Genomic DNA, 26,171 nt, shown 5'->3' on the forward strand with positions numbered 1-26,171 from the left:
GCACACGTTCCGCAAATAGAAAGGGCGAGAGGGAGACGGCACTAGACGAGAGAGGGAGACGGCAGAAGGGAGACGACACTTTGCCGCTCGTCCTTAGCTTAATGTAATGATTTTATGAATTATAAATGCACACACGTGCACATTATGCACAATGGCGAAAAAAAAGAAAGTGAAAACGCATTAAAACTGCGAGTCATTTAAATGTCGAGAGAAAGGTCGGTGGGTGAGTGGGTGTAATGGTTGGTCGGGTGGGTGGTTAAACTATTCTCGGCTCGGGCAACTTTGTAAGCGCTGTTAAGTAGGCTATGAAAAAACGGTTTAAGGGGCATTATATGAAATGTAATTAGTGCTAAAGCGCGGCTTCAAAGTAACGGAAACACGGCCACACACTTTAATTGCTACAGAATTGCTGAGCGTTTTAAATGTCAGAAGTATCCTTGAAGCTAAAAAAAAGATTACGTAAGCAAATTTAATATAATACTTAAATTCCAAGAAGGTTATATTATGCTCTATTTAAATTCTAGTCCCATTATTAAGCTAAAAGCTTATATTTTCCCCCCCAAAGTGTACACATTTTCTCTGCTTAACTTTAACCATCGATTTCTGGCATACACCTGCTAACACTGCTCCACTTTAGTTTTCCGAAACAAACAACAACATTGTATATTATTTACCAACACCATTCCGCAACTTTCAACAAATTGCTTAATAACTCGGTCAACAAATTGCGCACACTGTGTTGACATTTACAACTCGCCTTACTCGCCTCGCCTTTTCCGTTTCCGTTTCCCCGGGAAACCCGGAAAACCCTTGAGAGAGGGGCTTGCAACCACCCTAGACCACCCTAGGCCAACCTAAACCACCCTAAACCACCCACCCACTCACCTGAAGGCAGCTGGGAGTTTCGCAACCCTTTCGCGCAGCTGTTGTTGCATTAGCAGTTAAATAACTTAATGTGTTCAGGCCACGTTTATGGCATTTTAGCCTGCCCCGTAATATAAATTTAAGCAATTCATTTGCAGTTTCAAAGTGCAGCTAAATCTATTAAAATTGTGTGGTTGATAAGGAATTTTTTATAGCCAATATGCAATTGGAACTTTCGCTAATCGCACATTTCCGGACCATTGGACGCAGGGAATACGATATGAGATGCCTGCAAATCTCTCAAAGTCTCGCTTTCCTTGGCTTTCCCTTCACTTTCCCCGCCCAGATGGCAAATCAAATGCCAGTGACAGATTACAACATCAATCAAGTTGGCACCGTCGTCGTCGTCGTCTTCTGCTCCTCCTACCACCCGGTCACATCCACTTATTGTTTCCGCCCACTTGTATCCTTTTACATATCCTGTGGAGATTGCAGGCAGAGCCGGCACCAGCAGCCTCATGTGCGCAGACCATTAATGCTGTACATTATGGCTTAGAGAGATGAATGTGGTGGGGTTGGGAACTAAGAACTGGGTTCTAGGGAAGCTGGGGAAAAGGGAAAATAGACGAGACATCTATCCCCTGCATTGCAAATGCCAAATGGCCAAGTGACTAAAACTAAGCCAACAGTTGCGCCTTGAAGCGGGCAATTAAGTTTTACAGGCGCATCAAAGTCGCCTCCGCTCGCTTCTCTCGATTAATTACAAAGCGGCAAACGGCAAACGGCTACGGGCAAGGATAATGGGTACAGTTCCGTCCGAGTTTTATATCTGGGCCAGCTTCATCCAGTTGATGTCCCACTGAAGGCTGTAAACTGAATTTAAAGTGCAGCCAGCCAGCTTTACGGTCATTCGATTTTCCATTTGCAAAATGATTGTCACTGCTGGAGATGGCGATGCACTAGATCTCTGAAAATTACAATAGTAACTAGACTGAGTTGCAACTACTTAAACAGGTTTTAAGTAGTCCTAATGTGCTTTAAAATCAGCTTATCTAGTTTGTATTCCATTATATCCTTCCACAAAATCGTTTTATGTACAGAAAAGTAGTGCCGATTTTGAAATTACTTTTAAATGTAATTTTTAGGTGTATTAAAGTCTGAAACAATATATTTTAAATATATTCATCAGTAAATTCATTAAGAAAAACGACCACTATTTTTTTTAACTAAGAAATTAAATGCTATATATTTTACCTCTAACTAATGCCAATATTTTTCTACATTTTCCAGGTCTCGCCTTGAACACAAGCTCGTTGACGGGTCGCCGCGACTCCTTCGACCGCAGCACCTCCGCCTTCAGCCCCTCGGCGATGGACTACACCAGCAGCGGTGTGGCAGCTGCCGCCAATGCGGTGAACAGCACAGTTGTCCAGGCAGCAGCAGCGGCCGCAGCAGCCGCCGCAGCGCGTGGCAAGTGGCCGGGAGCGATGTCGGGAGCGGCCAGCGGAGCCTACGGAGCCCTCGGAGCGGGCAATGCCTCGGCCAGTCCGCTGGGCGCACCACTCACACCGCCGCCGTCGGCGCAATCCTGCCTTTTGGGCAGTCGGGCACCCGGAGCCGAGTCCCGCCAGCGGCAGCAGCAGCAACAACAGCAGCAGCAACAGCTGGCCGCCGTGGGACTGCCGGCAACTGCAGCAGCTGCACAGGCAGCAGTGGCAGCGGCAGCCAACAATATGTTCGGTTCCAATAGCTCGCTCTTCTCGAATCACCTGGCCATTCCGGGTACCGCAGCCGTGGCAGCGGCAGCGGCAGCAGCAGCGGCGGCCAACTCGCGACAGGTGGCCGCCACAGCGGCAGCAGCGGCGGCGGTGGCAGCTGCAGCCGGCGGCGGCGTGGGCGGGGCCCCACAGCCGGGCAGATCTCGCCTACTCGAGGATTTCCGCAACCAGCGGTATCCCAATCTCCAGCTACGCGATCTCGTTAACCACATTGTGGAGTTCTCGCAGGATCAGCACGGCTCGCGGTTCATCCAACAGAAGTTGGAACGTGCCACGGCGGCCGAAAAGCAAATGGTATTCAGCGAGATCCTGGCCGCAGCCTATAGCCTGATGACCGATGTCTTTGGCAACTATGTCATCCAGAAGTTCTTTGAGTTCGGCACTCCGGAGCAGAAGAACACGCTGGGCATGCAGGTCAAGGGTCATGTGCTGCAGCTGGCGCTGCAAATGTACGGCTGCCGAGTGATCCAAAAGGCCCTCGAGAGCATCTCGCCGGAACAGCAGCAGGAGATCGTCCACGAACTGGACGGACATGTGCTGAAGTGCGTCAAGGATCAGAATGGCAATCATGTGGTGCAGAAGTGCATCGAATGCGTGGATCCGGTGGCCCTGCAGTTTATCATCAATGCGTTCAAGGGGCAGGTTTACTCACTGAGCACCCATCCCTATGGATGCCGGGTGATCCAGAGGATCCTCGAGCACTGCACCGCCGAACAGACCACGCCCATTCTGGACGAGCTGCACGAGCACACCGAACAGTTGATCCAGGACCAATACGGCAACTATGTAATTCAGCATGTGCTAGGTAGGTTAACCCTTGAACCTATGTTTTAAAGAACTTTTTAACCTTGAACTTTTGTATTTTCAGAGCATGGCAAGCAGGAGGATAAGTCCATTCTGATAAACAGCGTGCGCGGCAAGGTTCTGGTGCTATCGCAGCACAAATTCGCTTCGAATGTAGTTGAGAAATGCGTCACCCATGCCACACGTGGCGAACGCACTGGTCTTATAGACGAGGTCTGCACCTTCAACGACAAGTGAGTGCTACGAAAATAAACTACACATCCACTGTAACTTATCACTTTTTGCATTTACCCCTCCCACAGCGCGTTGCACGTGATGATGAAGGATCAATATGCCAACTATGTGGTCCAGAAGATGATCGATGTTTCGGAGCCGACGCAGCTCAAGAAGCTAATGACCAAGATCCGGCCCCACATGGCCGCCTTGCGCAAGTACACCTATGGCAAGCACATCAACGCCAAGTTGGAGAAGTACTACATGAAGATAACCAACCCGATTACGGTGGGCACAGGAGCCGGCGGAGTGCCGGCATCCTCGTCGGCGGTGGCAGTCAGCGGCAGTGGAGCTACATCGTCATCGGCCACAGCATGCACCAGTGGCAGCAGCACCACCACCACCAGCACCACCAACAGCCTGGCCTCACCCACCATTTGCTCGGTGCAGGAGAACGGCAGCGCCATGATTGTGGAGCCCTCATCCCCAGATGCATCCGAGTCCTCATCCTCGGTGGTGTCGGGCGCCGTCAACAGCGGTCTGGGTCCCATTGGACCCCCGACCAACGTTGTGCTGTAAAGGGGAGAAACAAGTAAACAAAAGTAAACAAATAAAACCAGGCAGTCAAAGGAAACTTCCTTCTCGAATCGCAGACTAGTTTTTAGGAGCTGTAGAGCTATACATAAACAAAAAAATACATATAAATGTAAACTAATTTATTGAAAAAGCAGCTATCGATTGAGAAGCTGCTCTCGAAGATTTGTAAAGTGAAAACAAAACACACATGCGCCAAGCTAGAGAAACAAAAAAGTAAAATGCTGGCCAGCTAGAAAGCAAAACAGCTTGAGAACTAAAGCTAAAACAAATTTGTATTTTTACGAACAAAAAGTAATAACACTCTCACGAAAGAAGATTTCAAAATATTTGTACAATGCGCTCGCATATTTAATTTGTAAAAAAGAAAAACACAGAGATCACACAAAGATGAGGAGAAACAACAAAAAAGGCGTTATAAATCGCTAAAATGAAAACACACTGAATGTAAAGTTAAATGTCAAGAAAACCATTTCGTCTGCGTAGATTTTCGTTGTAATAACTTTGTATAAATTAATGATTATATAGCAAGTCTATCTGTAAATGATTAATGTTTCGACTGTAAATTGATAAGAGGACAACTGAAGAGCCGGCGAGCTGAAGAATGAAGAATGTAGAAGAGCTGCAGAAGGGCTGCATGGATAGGCCTAGAATTTATAAGTGCAGACAGAGGAGAGGAGAAACCATTTCAAATATACATACATATATAAACGAGGGATAACAGCAGAAGCCACACTTAGTGTAGAATGTAGAGTAATACTGTTTTTGGAGCCAGCAGCTACCGGAAACACAATGAAAACAGAGACACACGAGACACGCCACGCCCCCTCACGCACACTCGGTTGCATACACCCACACCCATACACACACACAATGAACGACTCTTCAGCCCATTCACGTTGCTTTTGCACTATGTAAAAATTTTGTATAAAAAAAAACCCCCAACAACAAACCATGTAAACCATGTAATTTTCAAATGTTTCACTGTAAAATGTATACATACTATATTTTGTAAATTTTTTTTTAAGTCGCAAGTAACTCATACATATTCTATTCTAAACTGCACGCATGTATTTATAATTTTATACATATTAGCTGGCGGCCGCCCACCGATGATAAGCAAGTACTTCGGTGGGTGGGGCGTCAGCTAAGAGAACCTGTTAGCCAAGTAAGCCCCACTGATAATGATTGGATTTTAAAACTATAACCATCAAAATAAACCAATTTTTTTTCAAAATTATCCGACACATTTTTACGTTTGCTAGCCCACCTTAATGTATGATATATGTATATGTATAAATATGATTTAAAATCGACATTATGCTTTCTCAACTGCACACTGAGCGAAATCAGGTGGAGAGTTACCTTTGTTATGTTAGACAGAAAGCGCTTGTTGCTCCCTGCGAAGCTTGAAATGCATTCGCTTTGAATAATTAGCCCTTCCCCCACGTAAGTGTATAAAATTGTTTTAAAACGTCATCGAAACACTTGTAAATTGCAAACAAAAATTGTATATGTATACATACGAACGAATATTGTAAAAAGTAACAATACCAAGAAGAATTTTGTACATTTTTGATATAAATTTAGATTACTTCGCGACGCCTTATTCCAAATACTAAAATACTGAAAATACTGAAAACGAGAGATGGTAAGAAAAACGAATTTAGACTTTTTTGTCGGTTTCGTCGAAACACACAAAAATCCAATGTAAAACCAATTTTGGAGATCAATGTAAAGTGTATTATGCATATTTTTGTACACACAAATTCGTTGTCGTGTCGTTGTATGTTGTTGTCGTCGTCACCGTCGTCGTTGTCGTATTTTGTATATAACAAGCAAAGGATACCAGTCATTGAACATTTGTAATTTTCTGTACATTTCCCCCCCGCAACACATAACATACATCCCATTAACCATTGATCGTAATCCCTCATCCCTCGTTCCAAACAACCCATTACATCCGTATACCCGTATTATCCTGTCTCTGTACAAGTGAGCGCATTTCAAGCGACGGCGCAAGCAGGGCTCGGTATTATTTGTTTGGTATTTTTAGTTATTAACTTGTCAACTGCCTGTCTCTAGAGCGCAATGCACTGATAATTTTAATTTAAATAATCCATAGATGAACATTGTATTTAGGATTCTCGAGTTCGATGATCGGTCGATCGATGATCGCATCGATACGGAGTGAACAATGCAAGTAGAGATGCTTTCTGTAGACTAAACACAATGCTACACGCCGTGTAAATTTGACGTGTAAAATACACAGGACACCCACACACACACACACTCACAAAAACACAAATACACCTACACACACACACAGGACACAGCGAGCTGCTTAGCTGTAGTAGTTAGTGTAAGCCAGCGAATCCCTATAAATATATATATTTAAACATACATATTTACATGCATATAGAGTTATGTACTACACTTAGTTTTGAACTTGACGTGAGGCAACGTTTTTAAAAATGATGTAATGATGTAATGATGTAACGATGTATATGTAAAATACATTTGTAGAGTAGCGGAAGTGCTGTGGCACAGTGAAATTTACACGTAAGCTGGCGTATTCTACACACGCCCAGTTTTTACAGTAACAATTTTTTGCACGCATGTAAGACACTTGGGTATACAAGTCGAAAACTAAAAACCTAAAGCAAATTCCAATTAAAACAGAAGCCAAGCAACATTTAACAACCACAATTGTAAACAATATAACATAAATTGTACGCGAACTCCCTGTAAACTTGTAAACGTGTAGCGAAGCGAAACGAGCAAGCATTTTTTTCTATGCCCAAGGCCAAAAAAGGTCTGGCATTTTGAAATTGCAAAATAGGAAAAATAAAATCCGGCTGCAAGTTGTTTGAATTTTTCGCAAACTTAACTGTAAAAACAAACAAGAAAATAAAGCCGAATACTGAAAAGGGCCTAAAGATAACCAATATTTAAAGTAAACCTTAAACATACAGCAGAAGCAGAAATTTGTAAAATTTTTTCGACAGCAGAACCTTGTAAACTAAGCTAAGGATATAGCTAAAAACCATACTCTAAATAAATAAAAACCATTTGTAATTTGTTGTAAAAAGAAAGGACAGAGCGACGGAAGGCGGAAATTTAAAGGCATGGCATGTGCTAGAGCTGGCGTCAAGTAAAACTATAAATTATATATAAATATAAATATATATTAAAGCATATACATACATATAAATATAAATATACAGTAATTAATTAATTACGTGAATATTTTGTAGTTACACACTCGAACACACGGAGAAATTCAAATATACAAACAGAGCGATTGTTTTAGTTTTGTAAACGGCGAGCGATTGGCACAAGTTATATGACTAAAAATTTGGACAGCATTGCATTCGAGCATTTGATTTAACTATGCATTAGACTCTTATGTTTATTATTATTATACAAAATACGATTAATGCTAATTTCTTTGTGAAAAAAATAAAACAAGTTTATTATGTAGCAAAAAGCAAACGTTTTATTTCTCAATTCGACCCATTCGATTTTCTCTCCTCCACCACAAAATGCACACAGTCACACATAGTTTCAACTAATTGGCTTCAATGGAAGGCTGCGATAACTACAAATCTGAAATCAAAATTGATATTAATACGGCATGCTGCAATTAAAGAGCATAGCATTACATTGAAAATAACAAAACAAATAGATAAATAATATACACTTACCATAACCTATAGCCCTTCCGAAACCACAGAAAATGGCACAACCAAAAGTGAGCGCAAAGTTCGAGGCATTTTATACGGCGCATTTTTTATATATGAACAGTCTAGCTGTCTATATGATATGTATACCCAAGAAATGATCGACTTTTATAATGAGCCAGTAAGTAAACAAGACATATTTTTTTATCAGCCTTGGCAAGCTAAACTTTTACCAGGCCGTAAATTTTAACAAAATTATACATACTTCAAGTGAAGAATACCAAAACCTTATGCCCAAAATCCAAAAAATGAAGTCGAATACAACAGCAAAATCCATACCATACCATTTTCAACTAGTAGAATTTTTCCAAATTGTAGAAATGTAAACCTTTATATAAATATATAGATTTGTAATTGAGCTCTCAAGTTCTATACGATATAAATAGACACCATAAACTCCTAAGTTGGTCGTTCCTTGTAAGCACGACTTAAAAGATGAACTGGATACAGTAGTAAAACTCATGTAGAAAAGCATAAAACTAACTAAGCATTAAAAAATATAGTTAATCTGTACAGTGGCGTAGCCAGGACTCGGTTGAGGGGGGTTCTCAAAACAACACTTGTGTAGCATACTTTTGAACACAATGTTTTGCATGGGTTTTCACCTGGGAGGGATGGACGTTTAACTCCCAAACCCCCCCTGGCTATGCCCCTGAAACTGTATATAGGGAATACCAGGCAGGCAAACAACTTCAACTGAAATCTCCAGGTTTTGGTAAGTGGATGGTCTTACTTTAAAGAAGAACTTAATTCGAAGAATTAATTTTCAAACTGTATATCAAATATATACATTTGATATTTTAATTCCAAAAAATAATCCTTTAGATTTCGATCGTCCACTTCACTTCGACGCAGTTAAGACGCCCGCTATTGACCAATGCTTGTACTCCATTGTATTTTGAAAGCCTAAACCCCCAAATAAGCCACACAGAAAAGCAGAATCGAGAAGATCATATAATAAATGAACTTGAATTCAATTAAGAATGATATTAAAAGAGAAAGAAGAAGAAAAGCATAATAACCTATTAGCCACATATGTACGTACGACGGATGAACATAACTAATAAAAAACTTGTAACTAAATACTTCTACATATTGAATAAAAAGAATGATATTAAAACCGGAACATTTGTTCTTGAAAAATACATTTTCAAAAGATATAGTTTGGAGGCAGAGAATCGACATTTCTTTCTTTGCTTTATTTTTAACAGAAAAAAAAAACCAGAATCAAAATGGGTAAAAAATTTCGGTTGCCCATGGACTGCAAATTTTGGAACAATTTTAATCTTAATTTTATTTTGTATTTTAATTGGAAACTCAATTTTCAATATTTTTGAAAAACCATAAGGTTTAAGCTTGGTCTTATGTACATTTGTTGTATCGGAGTATTTTGATCTTGATCTTAAGCGTCAGAATCAGTTTGTCGGATGGGATGTCTTCGTTTTCCTCTATATTTGCAAGGTGGACGCGTATTTTGCCACCCTTTCCGCCATCTCCTTTTGCTCCTGGTCGCTGGCGAACGAATGATTCACTGCCTCCAGAGTCAGTTCAATGCATTGCTTATGTGTTAGCCCAAAGGTTTCTGCAGCCAGCAGAAACTCCTGCGTCAAAGTTGTATCAAATATTCCACTGTCGTCTGTGCTAATAACCTTTGGTGCATCCGCCTCCATTATTCTTTTCAGGTGATGCTCCTCCAAATTGGGCACGGTTCCCGATTTAACATTACTTGTGAGACAGCACTCAATGGGTATGTTCCGCTGTTTGAGTAGAACAATGTCCTCGGGGCTCAAAAAAGTTCCATGTCCACAGCGTGACATTCCAAACTGCAGCATTTCCTTGACTTCTGAAGGATTGTCGATCTCCGCACAGTGTATGGCTAGCTTAAGACCCTTTTCACGAGCCCTGGCTAGAATGGGAGCAAAGTCGGAGAACTTTCCATGAGCTGGGTTACCGCTCAGATCGATCCCTACAATAAGATCTGAACGGGATTGGGCCAACTCCACAGCCAGGGAAACGGTTTCCTCAGCCACGGCTACCGGTTCCGTTCGGTTAATAGAGGGAAGAAGTTTGACTAGTGTATCCGGATACTTTTCCTTTGCCTTCTCGATCGCATCGATCACGATCTGCAGGTAATCCCTTCGTGAATAGTTCTCGTTCTCCTTGGGAGTAGTTCTCAGTTCCACATACTGCACGTTATCCTGGGCGAAATCCCGCACTGCCAGCTCTGTGGCGAACCGCAGTCCTTCCGCTGTAGATGTCAGTTCGTGGATAAATTTAAAAGACTCAAAGCACGCATCCAAATTCTTTTGAAATCGAAGCGCGCTCAGCTCCAACAATTTGTGGGAGGTGGATCCATATAAACGCTCGCCAAGATCACGCAAACTTTCTATGCCCAGTGAGCCGTTGAGGTGAGCATGAAGCTCTACCTTGGGAAGTCCTTTGAGAAATTGTTGCATTTTTACATAAAAACAATAATAACTGATCGAATTCTTATCAAAACAGTGTGCCCAGTGTAAGCAGTTTTGGCCTTAAAAAAAGCTAGATATTATTGAAAAGTCTAAGCACTTAAATAGCCACTATTAATTATTACTTTACAAAACCAAACTTATTGTTATAAAGTGATAATTCTTTTGAATTTAATCATATAAGTGATATTTTTTATTTGATTTTACAAAACTAGCTAGTTGTAGCGGAAAAGTAGCTAAACTACCATGGATGTTATCGCCCTCAGCTGTGCCAACAATCGATAACACACAACTCACCTGTGGCCTGGCAACCCTGGCGAGGAAGGAAAAGAAGAAGCACAGTTTGTAAATATAGATTTTCTCTGCGAATTTTCCTGGAAACTCCTTCACCATGTCGGATGCCCACTTGGAAGCACCGCCCTCGGTTCGACTGACAAACGATGACTTCCGCAAGCTGTTGGCCACGCCCCGCGCTCCGCCTCCTGGCTCTGGGACAAGCAGCACTTCCGGCGGAGGATCCCTGGCCACGGCAACCTTTGCCACGCCCACCACCGCCCCCGGCTCGACAGGATCGAGCGGGGAAAAGAAGAAGGGCCAGAGCAGCAGCGAGCGGAACGACCTGCGGCGCAAGAAGAAGAACTTCTATGCGGCACTCAAGAAACAGGAGGATGTGAAGCTGCTGGAACTATCGGAAAAGTACAGGGACCGCGCACGAGAACGTCGCGATGGCGCCAATCCGGATTACGTGAACGTCAGCACGCCTGGCCACGGAAGTAGCACCAATGCCTACCGAGCCGTAGCTCCGGATATGAAATCCGGAATCGATGCCCAGGAGCGAAGGAGACGTATCATTCAGGAGTCCAAGTTCTTGGGCGGTGACATACAGCATACGCATTTGGTGAAGGGTCTCGATTACGCCCTCCTACAGAAAGTGCGCTCCGAGCTGCACTCAAAGGAGGCGGAGGAGGAGGAGATAGCCGCCGCCGTGGCCAGAGAAAAGCTAGCCGAAGCAGCTGCCGCCGCCGAGCAATTGGAAGCAGAACGTCGGGAGTCGGAGGACATCAATGCCATCAACGGTGCACTGGCCCGCAACATTTACAATCTAGTCCAGGCACGGCGATCTAAAGAAGTTCCCCGGAATGAACTCTTTGCACCAGGACGGATGGCCTACGTTATCGATCTGGATGATGAGCTGGGTGAATCGGATATTCCGACCACACTGAAGCGCTCCAAGTTCGAGGTGCCGGTGGCACGCGAGGATGTGGCCACGCTGACCACCAATGACATTGTGATCAACAAGCTGTCGCAAATCCTGAGCTATCTACGTGCCGGTGGTCGCAACAAGAAGAACAAGAAGCGTGACAAGGACAAGCCGCTTTTCTACGAGAAGGAGGTGGAGAACCTTCGGGGATCGTCCAGCAGTGGGGGCACCAGTCGGCATGCCACCTCCACTTCTACCAATAAGGAAGGAAAGCCTGCTCCCGTGGGCGATAGCATCTACGACGATGTTGGGGATTATCAACCCACTACCACGCGAGGGGAACGAAATCGCCAAGAGCCTGGAAAACCAGCTGCCTCCTACTTTGGCGATGGTCCGCCCGAGGCGGCCGAAGAGCCCCTAATTTCCAGCATTCCCCCACCACCCAAAATATCGAAGGCCATGGCTTCACGCTTTGCCGAACCCGAGGGGTATGCCGAGTGCTATCCGGGACTGGAGGAGATGAACGATGCCATCGACGACTCGGACGATGAGGTGGATTACACCAAGATGGATCTGGGCAATAAGAAGGGTCCCATTGGTCGCTGGGACTTTGACACGCAGGAGGAATACTCCGACTACATGAGCACCAAGGAGGCGCTGCCGAAAGCCGCCTTCCAATATGGCGTGAAGATGCAGGACGGTCGGAAAACGCGCAAGAACAAGACGGAGAAAAACGAGAAGGCCGAGCTGGACAGAGAGTGGCAGAAGATCCAGGTGTGTAGATGACAATGGATCCACTATTAATTAGAAAATATATTGTAACATTTTCTTTTATTTTCCCAGACAATCATTCAAAAGCGAAAACTGCCCAAGGATGGGGGAGGTGGCGGCGGTGGTGGCGATGAACCCGATTACAAATCAGCAAAGTACTAGACAGTTTTTAAACATTATTCTATATTTGTAATGTAATTCTGTAAAACATTAAATATAAGTATGCGCGTACTTGTATTATCCTTACATACTCTCAAATATATATTTTAGCAACGTTATCACTATTTTAACTGCTACTGGAGTGGGAGGGTCGGGGTTCTTAGGGAGCTTGGCAGGTTGACTTATCGACTATGTGCGGCGTTAGCGCTGGTACAGTGGGATTCAGAACTGTAAGACGCGAGTTATAATTGCATTGAGTAAGGCCAAATTTCGGGAAGTTTAAAAAGGTTTCGACAGTCAAATAAAATCGGGTTTATCATTTGCTTGCATTGCGTTTACAGTCCCGAAACGCACTGCCTGTGATTCTTAGTTGCTGTGCGAGCTGGATCTACTTAAGCTGGATGGGTGCACCTAGTGCTGGTCTCTAACTTGTAACTCCTCCTGCATACTTAAATATATGACACTGATTAAATGTAATTACCATCGCGGGAATGCTAATCTTAATCACTACGCTAAGTCCGAGTGTGAGGGTTGTGGCTACGTGTAGAAAAGGGGGTTTGGAGAGGATGGCTGCCATCTAACTTCGGAAAAACCGAAGCTCAGCCCTTTGCACTGCCCAATGTGGTTAGCCAAAACGGAGAAAACGAGGACGAAAAATTAAAATCCGAAATTAAGAATATGCCTTTTCCGTTCCCTATAATATTGCAACATTTTCCCGTTCTAAAAATTCCGTCAGCTATATTTTAATATTCTAAGAAATATTGAAACCATGAAATGAATGATTTTTTTGAGATTCTCAGAAGCGTTTTAAAGATGTTTAGGATAAGATAAGAGTATACAGCAAATAGAAAATGGGCTGGTCAGATAGCGAGGTGGAGAACATTTGCATATTTCGGATGCCGCCAAACATCCTCATCAGTGACCTTTGGGAATCAAGACCCACTCGGAAAAATCGGAAAATCAGAACCTGACTAGCTTAGCTTTTAAGAACATAACCACACGCAATACAAAGGACCCGACGACTCTCTTTGGCTTGCATTCCGGCGAGGATTCATGGTATGAGGATTGGGGGCTTAGAAAGAGTGCTGTCCTAATGCATACGATTAAGATTTATAGGGCCTCCTCCAGCTGCCAGTTGCTCAGTCGTGGTGCCAGCTTCTGGCCACTGTCATCGAGTTCCTACGCCTCCGCTCCACCAGCTTGATGTCTCTAACGCACAGATCGTGTTTAGAGTTGCTCGCAAAGCGGATGACCGACTGGGTGCTCACTTGGGGAACATGACGCAGATCCAGCCAGATGAGCCCATCGCACTTGGCCAGATGCTCCAAAGCGTTCTCAGAAACGAGCCTGCAGGCGCTCAGATTCAGCTCCGTGAGACGGGCAATGGCTGTGGTGGAGGTTCCTATTTGCGCCACGCCCGCATCCGTGATCCTCTGGCAGGAGGAGAGATCCAAGTGCCGCAAGTACGGTAGCGACTGCGTGATATAGCGCACGGCCACATCCGAAATGTCCGTGCCCGCCAGCTTCAGCACTTTGAGATCCCTTAGCCGCGTCTTCGAGTCACTCAACCCAGGTCGCGAGTCCTTTGGCGGAGAGAGGATATCCCTCACGGCAGCATCATTTAGGCCCCTCACAAAGCTCAGATCCAGAGTTTGGAGCGGTGGACAAAGGCAGGTGTGCAGTGCCAACACTGCCTGGATGGGGCAGTTCTGCAGCGAGAGATTCTTGAGCGCCGGCAGACGAGCCACCAGCCACGCCAGCTGCCGCTTGGCAATCTGTGTCCAGTCCAAAATTAAATGCTCCGGCTGCCTGCGCACAATCGCCGTCAGAAGTGAGGCTGACATCTTGTGCTCGGAGCAATTCATTTTCTTCCACAAATCGGGATCAACGGCCGCATTGGACCATACCTTGCACACCGAACAGCAGGTAACCAGCGTGTCCTGCGGAAGATATCGAAAAATGATCTTCAGCACGGTGGGATCCAGTGCCAGATTTTGAGCGGAACTGTGGTGTTGATTTCCCAGGCCGTTTGAGCCGCTTAATCCTCCATTATTGGTTCCTCGCTCGCCGTTTCCACCTCCACTGGAATTGGCGCCGCTTTGATTGCTGCCATTGCTGATGCCATTGGTGGCGGATGCACTGCCTCCATTTCCACTGGATGAAGAGGAGCCGGTGCCACTAGCCGGGCGCACCACATACTGCGGTTTCTTCAGTACTCGCGTCGACGAGTTCAGCATTTGCTGGGCCAGCTGCGATCGTATTGAGTTCTTCTTGCGGGAGCCACCTCCTCCGCCACTACCGCTCCACTGATTGGTGGATACATTGGCGGCTCCTGCTCCTCCAGCTCCCTCTGCTGAAGAGCCACACGGGGCATCATTACTCTCGTGCATGCTGCTACTAACACTAGTTCCATCGTCGCTCTTGCGCCGCTTCCCTACTTTGGACTCGCCGCCAACGGCATTGGGTGAGATTCCTGGCGATGGGGTGTCGCAGCTGTTGTTCCGCTCTGTTTTAACCTCCAGCTGGTGATGGCGCTTCATGCCGTGCTTCCAGTGCGTCATATGGCCGCTGGTCGTGCCGGATTCCATCTCCGACTCACTGGTGAAGACAAAGTCATTGTACTGGCCCACCGGGGGCGGCAGCAGTGGGGTTCCCTCCGCGTGGCCTTCGCCACCGCCACCTGGCCCATGGGAAACGGAAACACGTCGCACTTCGGAGGACTTCTGACGAGCTCGGAAGTGACGGGGCTGTGGGAAGAGATTAATTTAGATTAGTAAGTGGTTATCAAAAAGGCTAGGTAAGGATTGGTATTACAGCTAACATACATAGTTCTTAGTTCTCACCTTGTAGTCATAATTTTTGCCGGAGCGACAGCAGCTGGGGCACTCCCAGCTGTTGGGCAAATCCTCATTTACAATGCCCTTGGCATCCGCCGCATCTTCTGTGCCATCCAACTGCGAGAGAGCACAGTCCGGGTGGGCGATTTCATAGCACACGGAGCACTCCATCAGGGCCGAGGGCCCATCGGCGGAAGCCAGTTGCTTGGTCTGTGGCGAGACCGGTGTCTGGCGCCAGCCATCCAGGTGACAGTAGACGCACTGCGCTGTGACCGGCAGCATCGGCGACAGACACTGTCGCATCATGCACGTTTGCTTGGCCCTGCCGGGACCACCGAACTTGACCATGTCCATGCAGAAGGGACAGGTGCCGCAGTCGGAGCGCTGGCAGGCGGCACAGTTCTTGCAGCGCGTCCTGCGTCGTCGCGGTTGTCCTGTGCCAGTCAAATTCGGCGACAATTTGGCACCACCGTCACCTGGAGAATGACAATTGTCCATGCTGAGAACTCCTCCAACTGCTCCGCCTTCACTATAGCTTGAGCTGGTGGCAATGACACTGATGGCTCCTGGAGCAGGTCCAACTCCTCCACCGGTGGGACTATGGCTGCTTCCCACGACTGCAGATCCTCCCCCTCCTCCCACTGAGCCTACCAGTCCTCCAGAGCCACTGCTACTGCTGGCGGCAGCTGCCACCAATGCGGTGGCCAAATGCATTTTCTTGGGTGGGCGGTACTTGAGCGTATCGGTGGGCAGGACAAAGGTGGCCTCTGTAAATTAAGGAATATATGATGATTCTAGGTAAATGAATTGCAATCAATTAACGCACCTGGCTGCGATCCATTTCCGCCTACTGCTACTCCACTACCGTTCTCCAGTTGTTCCTTCTTCATCACCCCATTGCTGTACTCTATTCCAGCGCCCATTCCAATTGCAGATCCCACTCCAGTGGACTGAGATGTGTCCGACTCGGCATCCCTGGCTCTGCCCGCCTCCAATTGCTGTTGCTCCCGTATAACCTCTGCATTTTTGCGCGCAATTTCCTGCTTTATCTCCTGCTTCACCCGTGTACGATCGTACAGCAAGAAAGGTGGCTGTGATCCAGGTGGAGATTTCAGCACTGACATGCCAGTGATGGCCAGATCTTGCTGATCCTTGCAGTGACGTTCCACTAGCGATCGAACATCCTTGATCAGGGCCACGGGATCCAGGACTAAACTGGGAACGTTCTTCTTCTGCGGCGGAAGATCGTACAGATACATCACGATCTCTTTCAGGCCAAAGAGCTCGTGGTGCGTGAGGTGGGTGTGCGGGCGAGCAGCCATTTCATCCTCGCTCAACGAGGCTTCACCCTCCAGGTGGGAGTGTCCCAGCAGCGTGTGAACGTAGCGCGCAAGGACGTACCACAGCATCTCCGTGAAGAAGGGGTATCGGAACTTCTGGGGCACCTTCGTACTGTCCTCCACACTGGCTGTTTTCAGTTGCTTAACTATGCCAAAGGAGTGCAGAAAGTTCCCGCCAAAAACTAGGGATTGAGTGGGCGTGTAGACTGCATGAATCCAGCCTGTGGGTATGAAGAAGGTGTTTCCTGCAGTCAAATAGACTCGGGCACACTTTTCCACAGTGTCGCCGAAGAAGACATCCGCCTGCTTGCCCGAGAGAACCCACTTTTCATACAACTGAAGATTGCGATCGGTGGGTGGAATCAGCCAGAACACTTTACTCCCTCTCAAGATATGATACCACACGGAAGTGCCGCCAAAGTCAATGTGGAAATCGGTATAGCAGTTCTTCACCGACATTAGGCAGTACTTCTGCACCTTTGGGTACATCATGCCGCCCAGCAGGTTGGTGCCCTCCCGCTGGGCGTCCTTCAGCTGCTTGGGCCACACCACGTCCACCCAGTCGATCTGGCGCACGATCTCCGGACTCTGGACGAATCTGTCCAGGCGGGTGTGTGAGAACTCCAGCGAAATCACGTTTAGCAGGCGGTCCTTCTGCGGACTGTCGTAGTACTGCTGCCACTCCTTCATGGTCATCTGTAGATTCTTCTGCGTGTTCACGTCCATGACGTCGAGGAGTCTTCTCGAACCCACGCACAGTCGCACGTCGTTCACGGTGAATTCTTGAGGATCGGGCATCCGTAAGCCCAAGCCCGCTTTGTCCCGAAACAACAGAGGGATGTTGAAGCCGTGCTGTTGTAGGAAACTATGTAAAGCAGAGGAAAATACAATAACACACGTTAAGTGTTTATATTCATAGTAATGATTATTTTATCGAGCAAAATAAGTATTTGTATTTAATTAAACAAAATAACGATCTCATTCAAGTTGTTTTACTGCATCCGTCAATTAATGTAGGTCATAAAACAAAGCAGAGCATATCCGTTGGATAGCAAACCGATAATCACCGCCGATTAGCAGGCGATAAATACTGCGTAGCTTGAGATACTTACGCCACGGTGAGATCGCATCCGCGCATCTCGCGCACCATTCCCGCCTGCGCGAACTTTGAAGATTCGAGCTTCTCGGCGACGCTGAATCCGCGCGTCCCCTCGCCATCCTCGTCGCCCAGCGTCCATTCCTCCAGGTAGAGCTTGCGCTGCTTCCTCTCGCGCTGCAAAGAGAGAAAGAGAGGGAGAAGAGTCAGGTTGAGTGACTGCTAGAAGGCCTAAAAATATACCGATTGAACATAGGGAGCAGTCTCTGCCGCTGCCTCTGCCAGCGACGCTGCTGACGCCATCACAATGATTCACTTGCTCCTCTCTTCACCACAGTGATGTGCTCTCCGGACCCACCCGCTCACTCTCCTAGCGACCCTCGCCTTCACTTTCTCCCGTCGCTTGGAGGACTCTCCCGCCTCTGCAATTTCGTTTTCATTTGTTTGCCGATAGGGATGTCAGTATCTATAAAAACTATCGTATCTTTTTAAAGAATGGGTTTTGAAAACTATATTCTCTGTATGGAAATGGCAACTTACATGTTTCCAAGATTATTGTTGATTTAAAGTAACAAAATATCAAGTAAGGACACCAGATCGGTACAATATCAGGATAGCAAAAAGAATTATTCCCATGTTTATAAATACAAATTTATTTATTTTCCTTATACTTTAAATGAAAACAAAAAGATCTAAAATCACAAACAAGGCAGCTTATTTTGATTGATTTATTAATCACCTGGTAGTGCCAAATGGGTTCAAATTGTTGGGTCTGAGATTCACTATCGGATAACACTAACGAACGTAATTAGAGAGGCACCTACTGGGAGAGAAAACCAGAGAGTCGAACGAATTTAAAGAGAGCTACCAAGTGGGAGAACTTGGGCTAGCTCTCCCAAGCAAAAATCTATTTAAGCAACATGCTAAGCTCACTTTTTTTCACTCGACAAGTTTTCGACCGCGCTGCTAGTGCGTTTGATTCCCATAGAAAAGTCGAAATAAGACGTATATTTTGGGGATATTTGAATATTCAAAAATACTATAGTTGTCTTGGAGTCGGTTTGAAATGGTCACATATTTTTGACAACCGTTGATGAGTTTTGACCTAAAAGCTTTCCGTTTTCCATTAGATTCGGATTTCATACACAAGTTTCAAGGCAGTTTCCGAAGCAATTATCGCATGGTAACCGTTTTGTGGTTTCACCATGTTCCCAGCCAATCTGGCTTTTCAAAGCTTAAATGCGTAAAAGTCTATAAAATAACGTACAGATATGATTTCATAGGCAATAGTTGAGTAGTTGGTCTTATTTATGTACATTTTTGTGTTTAATCACTTATATAAATTACATTCTATACTATGAGATTATATTGCTTTAATAGGAAAATAAAGAATTCTATATTTAAAATAAATACCCCATAACAAAGCCTTATCACCTCAAACTTTGAGTAATAGAAGCAACAAAGTCTTGAAACCTTATGTTATTGGGCTATTTATAGTTTTGGTAAGGCAGGCTTTTTCAATCAACCCCCCCAAGGGATGGCAACACTGGTTGGCAAAGGGCAACGGGATTCGAGTTGTCCACCACGACCTGCTCCGCTCTCTTCCCCACCCCTTGCTATTGCTGTCTCCCTTCAGTGCGCATGCACTTTGCATGCGAATGCTTTGTTATTTTTGCACTGGTGGTGGTGCATCGCCGGCAGAGAGGAAAAGCATCTGAGAGATTGAGAGATTTGTATCCCTGAGATGCGATGCGATGAGATGAGAGACTGTTGCTCCAAGGAGCGGTGAAAAAACAACAAATACGGAATACGAAATACGAAATAAAAAATACGAAATGCATTGCCATGTCTCCTGCTTTGAGTTTATTTTGGCCGCTGCAAGTGGGGTGGTAAGGGGCGGAGAGGGGGTTGAAGTGGGCGGGGGGCGGTAGGTAGCGGCGTGTTTGCAACGAAAAATCTATAAACATGGATGCGCCTGCCCTCGTTTGTGTTTGTACTTGTTTGTGAGTGTGTGTGGCATATCCTTTTTAAGCGGCTTGCCCCACAGAAATGTTGAAACTTGTTTGGCATGTTCTAAACGATTTTTAGTGACTTTTCATTGTGGCCACGCTGTTGCTGCTGCGCGGCTGTTGTTACTGTTGTTTTTTTTTTCTCTTGGCTGAAAAGCTTGTTTTGGTGTCTGGCCGATTAACAATCGGCAGGTAGGAGAGGAGGCAACAACAACAACGGCCGTAAAAGCACACAGAAAAAAGCCAGCAGCAGGTCAACAAGATATTTACATTTCTCGCATGTTCTTTTTGATACGTGAACAAAGTTAAATTTAAACGAATTCGTCAGGTTAACTCCGAAAATAATATTCCGGTCTCATATTTTACTTTGTAATGTTGTCAAATTGTGGCTTTAAGCTAGCAATTATACCATAATTTTCGCACTGTGTAATCGAGGAAGCCCCAACAACAAAAACGACAGCCGTAACCACATAAAAAGTTGCGTGTAAGACTGAAAACCAAAATCCAAATCCAGTCAAGTGGTTTCGTATTCTTGTTGTGGTGGCGTCACCTTCGCCCCTTCGCCAAACCACAACACCCATGCCCCCGCCCAACAGTTGGCCACCTGGGTACCCTAATGTATTCTATTTAAGGTGCTAATTGCGTACCCTTATCTCTGCCATGTGCTCCGAGTGCTCCACCTTCCGCTGGATCCCTTTTTCCTCCGCATTAGTCACCATAATGAGAGTTCTCCCTGCCACCTCTCTATCCAGCAATCCATACATTTTTAATGGGCGTTCGCTCTCATCCGCCTATGAACCACTCCAATATGCATAGATAGACAAGTCGGTGGGAAATTGAGTAGATTAGCGACTGCCTATATACTCTGCCCTCCGATTTAATTACTATCTTATGCGGATAGATAACGTCAATGTTTGTATTTGGCTTAGATTGTGTTTTTGGAACAGGTAAGTCGAATACTAGATACCCTGCGCTTGAACTTATATTTTTACCGCAAGTGTAGGGTAGTGCTATGAATTATTACGTCGCTCTTTATAAGGTCAAGGTCTTAAAAAGTTTAAAAGGGGTTCTAGAAGTCATATTACAAACATAGCACACATGCCAGCATAATTTATTTATAAACATTGCTTTTGGCAGACTTTTAAAGTAATTGGCTGCCATTCAAGCTCAATCTTCAGCGAAACCTGACTAATAGACTATGCTTACACTTTCGGGGAATTAAAATGGCCAAGTAGGCTGATACTATTCCTAATAAAAGGCACATACTTATGTATACCCTTTAATTGAAGGCTATAATTGCGTGTGGCAAGAGGGAAGAGAGATTCCATCGACAAGTGCCGGGCGGGAATTCTTCGTCACCGTTCGCAGCGAACGGAAAGCGACGAGCGCCAGCAGCTGCTGATCCAATTTTGGTGCTAATCAAATGCGCAGGCCGAGGGAACTGTGGACGTGAACTTTGCAAGTTGGCCAACGATATGAAATCAGTGAAGGCACCCCCTTGAAGCGAAACCCCCTACCCCTACCAGTCACCCACGCCCACGTATCACTTTTCCACACGGAAAAAAATTCATGTAATCGAAAAGGGATAGACTTTTAAGATGTGCATAATAATACAACTAAATTTGCTAAACTTCCACCTTTGCTAACAAAACTCCGTGATAAAATACCACTGTTGCAAAAAGATTTTTTCTTAGGTCATAAATATACTTTTTAAGTTTTAAGATAAAATAAGTAGACTGACAATTTAAACACTCCTCTTTCATTGCCACTCAAAATACATCATAATAGAATGTGTTTCAATATATTTCTCTCAGTGTAGAGCAGTGTCAACGTCAGCACTACTCCCGTCTCGCTCCCCCTCCCCTCCCCTGCCTATGTAAATATGTTGGGCAACAACAACGCAACAATGCCCTGTTATCTACGATATGGAATAGAAACCGAAGCAGAAACACACCACACACAAACCCACCAGCACCCCAACAGACACACACACACACACACACACACACACGGACGCATACCCCAATGGCAAATTGAAAACGAAATGCGAGGCAAACAACAACAATGGCAATAATAGCGAGAAGAAGAGAATAACAAACAGCGAATATGGCAAATAAAGCTCATTGCTTTCGGTCATGCGGCCTCAGTTGAGCTCCAATGCTCAACGGGCGCAAAGGAAAATGGAAAAGGCGAAAATACAAAACAAAAAGTTTAAGAGATGGGGGCGGGTGCGGTGGTGGGGGCGGGCCAATTGGGTGAGCATGCATTTTATTTCCACCGATTAATGATGAGTTTTACGTTTGCTTCCACAACCGATTTGCTATCTCTTGCTCGCACTCTTTGCTGATCATCTACTTATTGGGGCTCGGCGGGCTTATCAATCACGGTAACAGGTGAACTTCCGTATGGCGAACCACCCACCTGGGGGGCGGCCTCATTATAAGACCCGTTTAGGCGTCTTCATGACTTTTGTCATTTATGAGTTGACAATGTTTTAAGTTTAGAATATTTGGAGGTATACATGAGTTTTAACGTTATTTATGTTAATTGCTGAACTCATCTTATTAAAATAAAATATATTATTAAGTAATCTTTACAAACACTTGATTATTACACGGGTGAAAAAATGACAGTAAAGCTGCCAAAACTTGAACATCTGGCTAGAGGAAATCAGTGTTTGACAACTTTGAATTATAGAATTTCGGGTATATTACTTATAAACTAAACACCATTTTCGATTTTTAATAGTTCACCGTGAGGTTAATAATTGACTTTCACAGTTCACCACATTGACCGACGACGTACAGGAAATGCAACTTTGGGAGGCACCACCGTAGGTTGTCGTGGCTTTATCGGTTATTGATAGGGGGTGAAAAGGGGAGGCGCAGGGGGGGAAGTACTCACCAGTTGACGCCGCTGCACGCCTTTTGCATTTGGACTGGGATTGCCGTTGTTGCCGCTGTTGTTGCCGCCGCTGCTGTTGTTGTTGCTGTTGCTCTTGGCAGGCGACGACCCCGTTTCAACGGCGGTGGACATCGCTGCCTCCTATTTTTTTTCCTATTTTTTATTGTTGCCGCTCGTTTCGGTTCCACTCGACGGACTCTTTTTGGCCAGGTTCAACTGGAAAATCACGGAAAATCGGAGATGAAGACGATGCGTCAGACGTTTAGTGGCGTTTTTCAAGCAGTTTGCAGTCGCCGCACCAACAAACTAATTACGCTTATTACTTCACACAAATTGAACGGCCAGGGCACGCACACACACCCACACACAAACGGACCGACACGCGACGCAGAGCAGCGCACTCACACACGGTTGGCCGACGAATGAGCGTGCGAAAGGGAACTGGGAGCATTGGAGCCCAAGAAACCCACCAGCCAGAAGCAAAGCAGAGCCCCAGCCGGCAAACTCACCACGCGGCAAGTACAGAGGCTCGCCTGAGCAAGGGGGCACAGCCGGAGCCCCCCACCACGTGTGCCGCTGTGTGCCCCGCGGCTACGCCACTGCCCACGGAGTGGTGGGGGTGGGGATGGGGGAGTACCAAACCGTACCAAACCGAACCGAACCGCAGAGAGCGGAAAAACAAACGAGCGTGGTGAGTTCGGCGATGCGTACTCGGGATGCTCTGGCTCGCTCTTTCGTGCATCGGTCAACGTGATGTTTTGCCATTCAACACACAAAAAAACGCTCACTTATCACGCTCCACGTATATTCGCCACTTTCCCATGAACTTGTAATAAGAATTCTAAATTTGCACTTCGCCTCGTATCTAGTTTTTGTCAGATTTCCGCCGCCCGCCGCGGATGCGATTTCTGTGCCTTTGGTGGTTTCTCTGATGGCTCTGCCTTTCGCCCTGCTTTTGTTCTGATTCGGCTTCTCGTTCCCCGACTTACAATCTTTTCGCTTGCGCCATGTAGTAAATTTTAATTATAATTAATACGTTTGGCTGTCTTTAGGGGGGCAGGGCAGTCAAGCAGGCACGCACTCCACTTACGGTGACGCAAAGTCACTCACACAAATTGTTAAAACGAAGAAATTACCAAATTAGCACTAATTTCAATGGCCTTTTGGGCGAATCACTCTCGGACGTACTCGAACTTTTTCCGTACGCGAGTCGCTGAAAATTCTCCGGAGTCCGGTCCGCAGCGCTGCGATCCGACCCTTTTCACAATTTTTTTCAGTATGACCGCAGCCGGAGCGTTAGAGGTGGAGAAGCATCGATGTCATCGATGTTTTTAAAGCATCGGTAATCGATGTTTGCCAACATCGATGATTTTCATCTCTTTCCGGCTGCTCTCTCGCTCACGCTTTCTCTTTTCGGAGAGCAAGAGCAGAAATCTTGTATCTCCTTTTTTTACTGGCACTTACGGTTGCTTACGTTTAATTACGTTAAAACACAAAAATACTGAAAAAACAGATTACGTGGGATTTGGGCTTGATCACTGTTTACTGTTCGGTGATCACTTGGTTTTGGAGAACGCGCCTATGTCTTAAATTCCAATGCTAATTTAATAAAAAATAAACCAAAAATATTCTAAAACACAACCAATTCTGTAGGTCGGGTAGTATTGTTAAAAATAATCACATATTTCAGGAAGCAGAAGATAGAAGATAGAAATAATGCAATAATATTTATATATGTTTAAATTAAATTATTTAGCTTAAATTTCTTAAAATGTAATTATTCAGAAAAATGTAAATGATACAAGGTTTTTCAGACTTTAAATATAATGGCCACAGTTCAATTCTACCCGAAGGGATAAACCAAGAGATGGATGAAAATCCTTAAAAAAATAGCCAATTCTTTTTGGAAGTCGCTATTTATCAATAAAGAACCCTTAAAATATTTGTGTTCATCGGCTTTATTTGTAATTTACATTATAGCTGGTAAAAATATTCTATTAGTGATGCAGAACATAAAGAGCAATAAAGGAAAGACCATATTAACCAACAGTATAAATTCATCTTTTTTAAATCGATGACTTCTCAAAAACATTTCAAGGCTTTTTAAATTGATTTCAAAAAAAGAAGTTGTTTCCTTTTTCGAGCCACATTTTCGTTTCACGTGCGCTGGTTGTAGTTCCTCTTATTTCTTGGGCCCATTGGTTTCAATTAACGAACATTCCGGAACATTCCAGAGCATTGGGATTAAATCACATACATCTATCTATTTTCAATAGTAATACAAAATAAGGAGGGGAGTATTCTTGCATGCTATCAACTGTGTTCTTACGGATACGGACATACAAATCTACACTTTTATGCTTATGCTTTAGGATAATATATGGATATGGCTTTTGCTACAGGTCCTCGTCCATATGCTCTTGCTCAGACTTGTTTAGGTTCACGCTGCACGTGTTGTTGTTCTCAAAGAACTCCAGATCGTCATCGTAGTCGTCCAGCTCCTGGACAGCCGGTGCTCCAGCCATGGGGGCCACAATTTGCGGTGCCCCAATCTTGGCACCCGGCATTGGGATCTGTAGGGGCGACGGCTGCCAGGGCACCAAGGCGGTGCAGGGACGCGGTATGGTTTTCATCAGCCACTCCGGTGGTATTACAGGTGGTGCAGATCCGGGTCCCGAACCCGGCTTGAGGCCCTCGCAGATCACAATGCGATTGGCGTTGCGCAGCTTCTGCTCCAATTCCATGGCCGCCATTTGGTAGGCGGGATTGGGGTGGTGCGTCTTCCCGGTGCTAGTGGACGGTATGTCATCCGTGGCCAGTCCGCCCGTGACGCTGGCCACGCTGTTGTTGTTGCTAACGACGGCTGAGGCGGACACATTGATCTTGGGGTCCAGCGACAGTCCGCTGAAGTGCTGGGTGATTCTCTCCTCGGTTATAAGCATTTTGGGCGGTCTGAAAAATGAGGCAAGTAGTTAGATTACGATCAGACTGTTATCCTGGGGATGCAGCCTACAGCACTGCCGTCGCCTGCAGCTCCGATTTCCGCTTGTGCTGCCACTTGACCAGGTCGTTCTCCGTCGGATTCCCAAACCCGCTGCAGCTCCCGAATCCGAACTCCATTATTCCGCCGGGCGGCGGGGCATTGAAGGGGAAGGACTTCCGCTTTGTCTGGGGCTTCATCGCCAGTCTGTGTGCATCAGATATTCGGCTGGGTGGGATGTAGTTATGCAAAGGAATTGTGTACAAATTGCAATGCTGATTTTTATTCTGCGACTTTTGTTTTCCTTTTCGCTGTAGTGTGACCAGGCAGCGTGGCCCAAAATGTACCAAAAAAGGTCGCAGCGTAACTTTTACCGTTTTTCTAGTGAACTTAAAAGGCGGGCGTTATATTTA

At 45.5% G+C, this 26,171-nt stretch overlaps 5 protein-coding genes across 18 annotated transcripts in view; 2 read left to right on the forward strand and 3 right to left on the reverse strand.

The window, feature by feature from the left end:
• The window catches only part of pum (pumilio), a 188,216-nt gene extending 182,723 nt beyond the window's left edge, over window positions 1–5,493 (forward strand). For all 12 annotated transcript variants that reach the window (XM_065865315.2, XM_065865318.2, XM_065865317.2 and 9 more), the window contains 3 exons: window positions 2,155–3,447; window positions 3,511–3,679; window positions 3,749–5,493. In XM_065865315.2, coding sequence (XP_065721387.2) covers window positions 2,155–3,447; window positions 3,511–3,679; window positions 3,749–4,238 — 1,952 coding nt within the window. In that variant the 3' untranslated portion in view covers window positions 4,239–5,493. The remainder of the gene's footprint in view (window positions 1–2,154; window positions 3,448–3,510; window positions 3,680–3,748) is intronic.
• A 3,788-nt stretch (window positions 5,494–9,281) lies between these two features.
• On the reverse strand, window positions 9,282–10,505 carry Ada (adenosine deaminase-like protein). Its single transcript, XM_017083021.4, has one exon. It carries the CDS (start codon window positions 10,450–10,452, stop codon window positions 9,445–9,447), a length of 1,008 nt encoding a protein of 335 aa, XP_016938510.4. The 5' UTR covers window positions 10,453–10,505; the 3' UTR covers window positions 9,282–9,444.
• A 255-nt stretch (window positions 10,506–10,760) lies between these two features.
• Window positions 10,761–12,711, forward strand: beag (IC cytokine homolog beag). The gene is made up of 2 exons (XM_036817058.3): window positions 10,761–12,436; window positions 12,506–12,711. The coding sequence occupies exons 1-2, from the start codon at window positions 10,853–10,855 to the stop codon at window positions 12,593–12,595; spliced, it is 1,674 nt and encodes a 557-aa protein (XP_036672953.3). The 5' UTR covers window positions 10,761–10,852; the 3' UTR covers window positions 12,596–12,711.
• Window positions 12,600–24,086, reverse strand: Kdm2 (Lysine demethylase 2). 3 transcript variants are annotated; one of them, XM_036817057.3, is made up of 6 exons: window positions 23,967–24,086; window positions 22,779–22,994; window positions 17,882–18,042; window positions 16,256–17,634; window positions 15,436–16,196; window positions 12,600–15,339 (listed from the first exon to the last, which is right to left on the reverse strand). In XM_036817057.3, exons 2-6 carry the CDS (start codon window positions 22,908–22,910, stop codon window positions 13,732–13,734), a joined length of 4,041 nt encoding a protein of 1,346 aa, XP_036672952.3. In that variant the 5' UTR covers window positions 22,911–22,994; window positions 23,967–24,086; the 3' UTR covers window positions 12,600–13,731. The 3 variants fall into 3 exon arrangements, with proteins under 3 accessions (XP_036672952.3, XP_065721401.2, XP_065721403.2); XM_065865329.2 differs by having other exon boundaries at window positions 23,915–24,069; XM_065865331.2 differs by lacking the exon at window positions 23,967–24,086 and adding an exon at window positions 23,102–23,198.
• A 634-nt stretch (window positions 24,087–24,720) lies between these two features.
• Window positions 24,721–26,090, reverse strand: Mst85C. The gene is made up of 2 exons (XM_017083018.4): window positions 25,792–26,090; window positions 24,721–25,730 (listed from the first exon to the last, which is right to left on the reverse strand). Exons 1-2 carry the CDS (start codon window positions 25,956–25,958, stop codon window positions 25,175–25,177), a joined length of 723 nt encoding a protein of 240 aa, XP_016938507.4. The 5' UTR covers window positions 25,959–26,090; the 3' UTR covers window positions 24,721–25,174.
• Window positions 26,091–26,171: the final 81 nt, after the last annotated feature.

The sequence above is a fragment of the Drosophila suzukii genome, chromosome 3 (genome assembly GCF_043229965.1).
Source record: "Drosophila suzukii chromosome 3, CBGP_Dsuzu_IsoJpt1.0, whole genome shotgun sequence".
Classification (NCBI taxonomy): domain Eukaryota; kingdom Metazoa; phylum Arthropoda; class Insecta; order Diptera; family Drosophilidae; genus Drosophila; species Drosophila suzukii.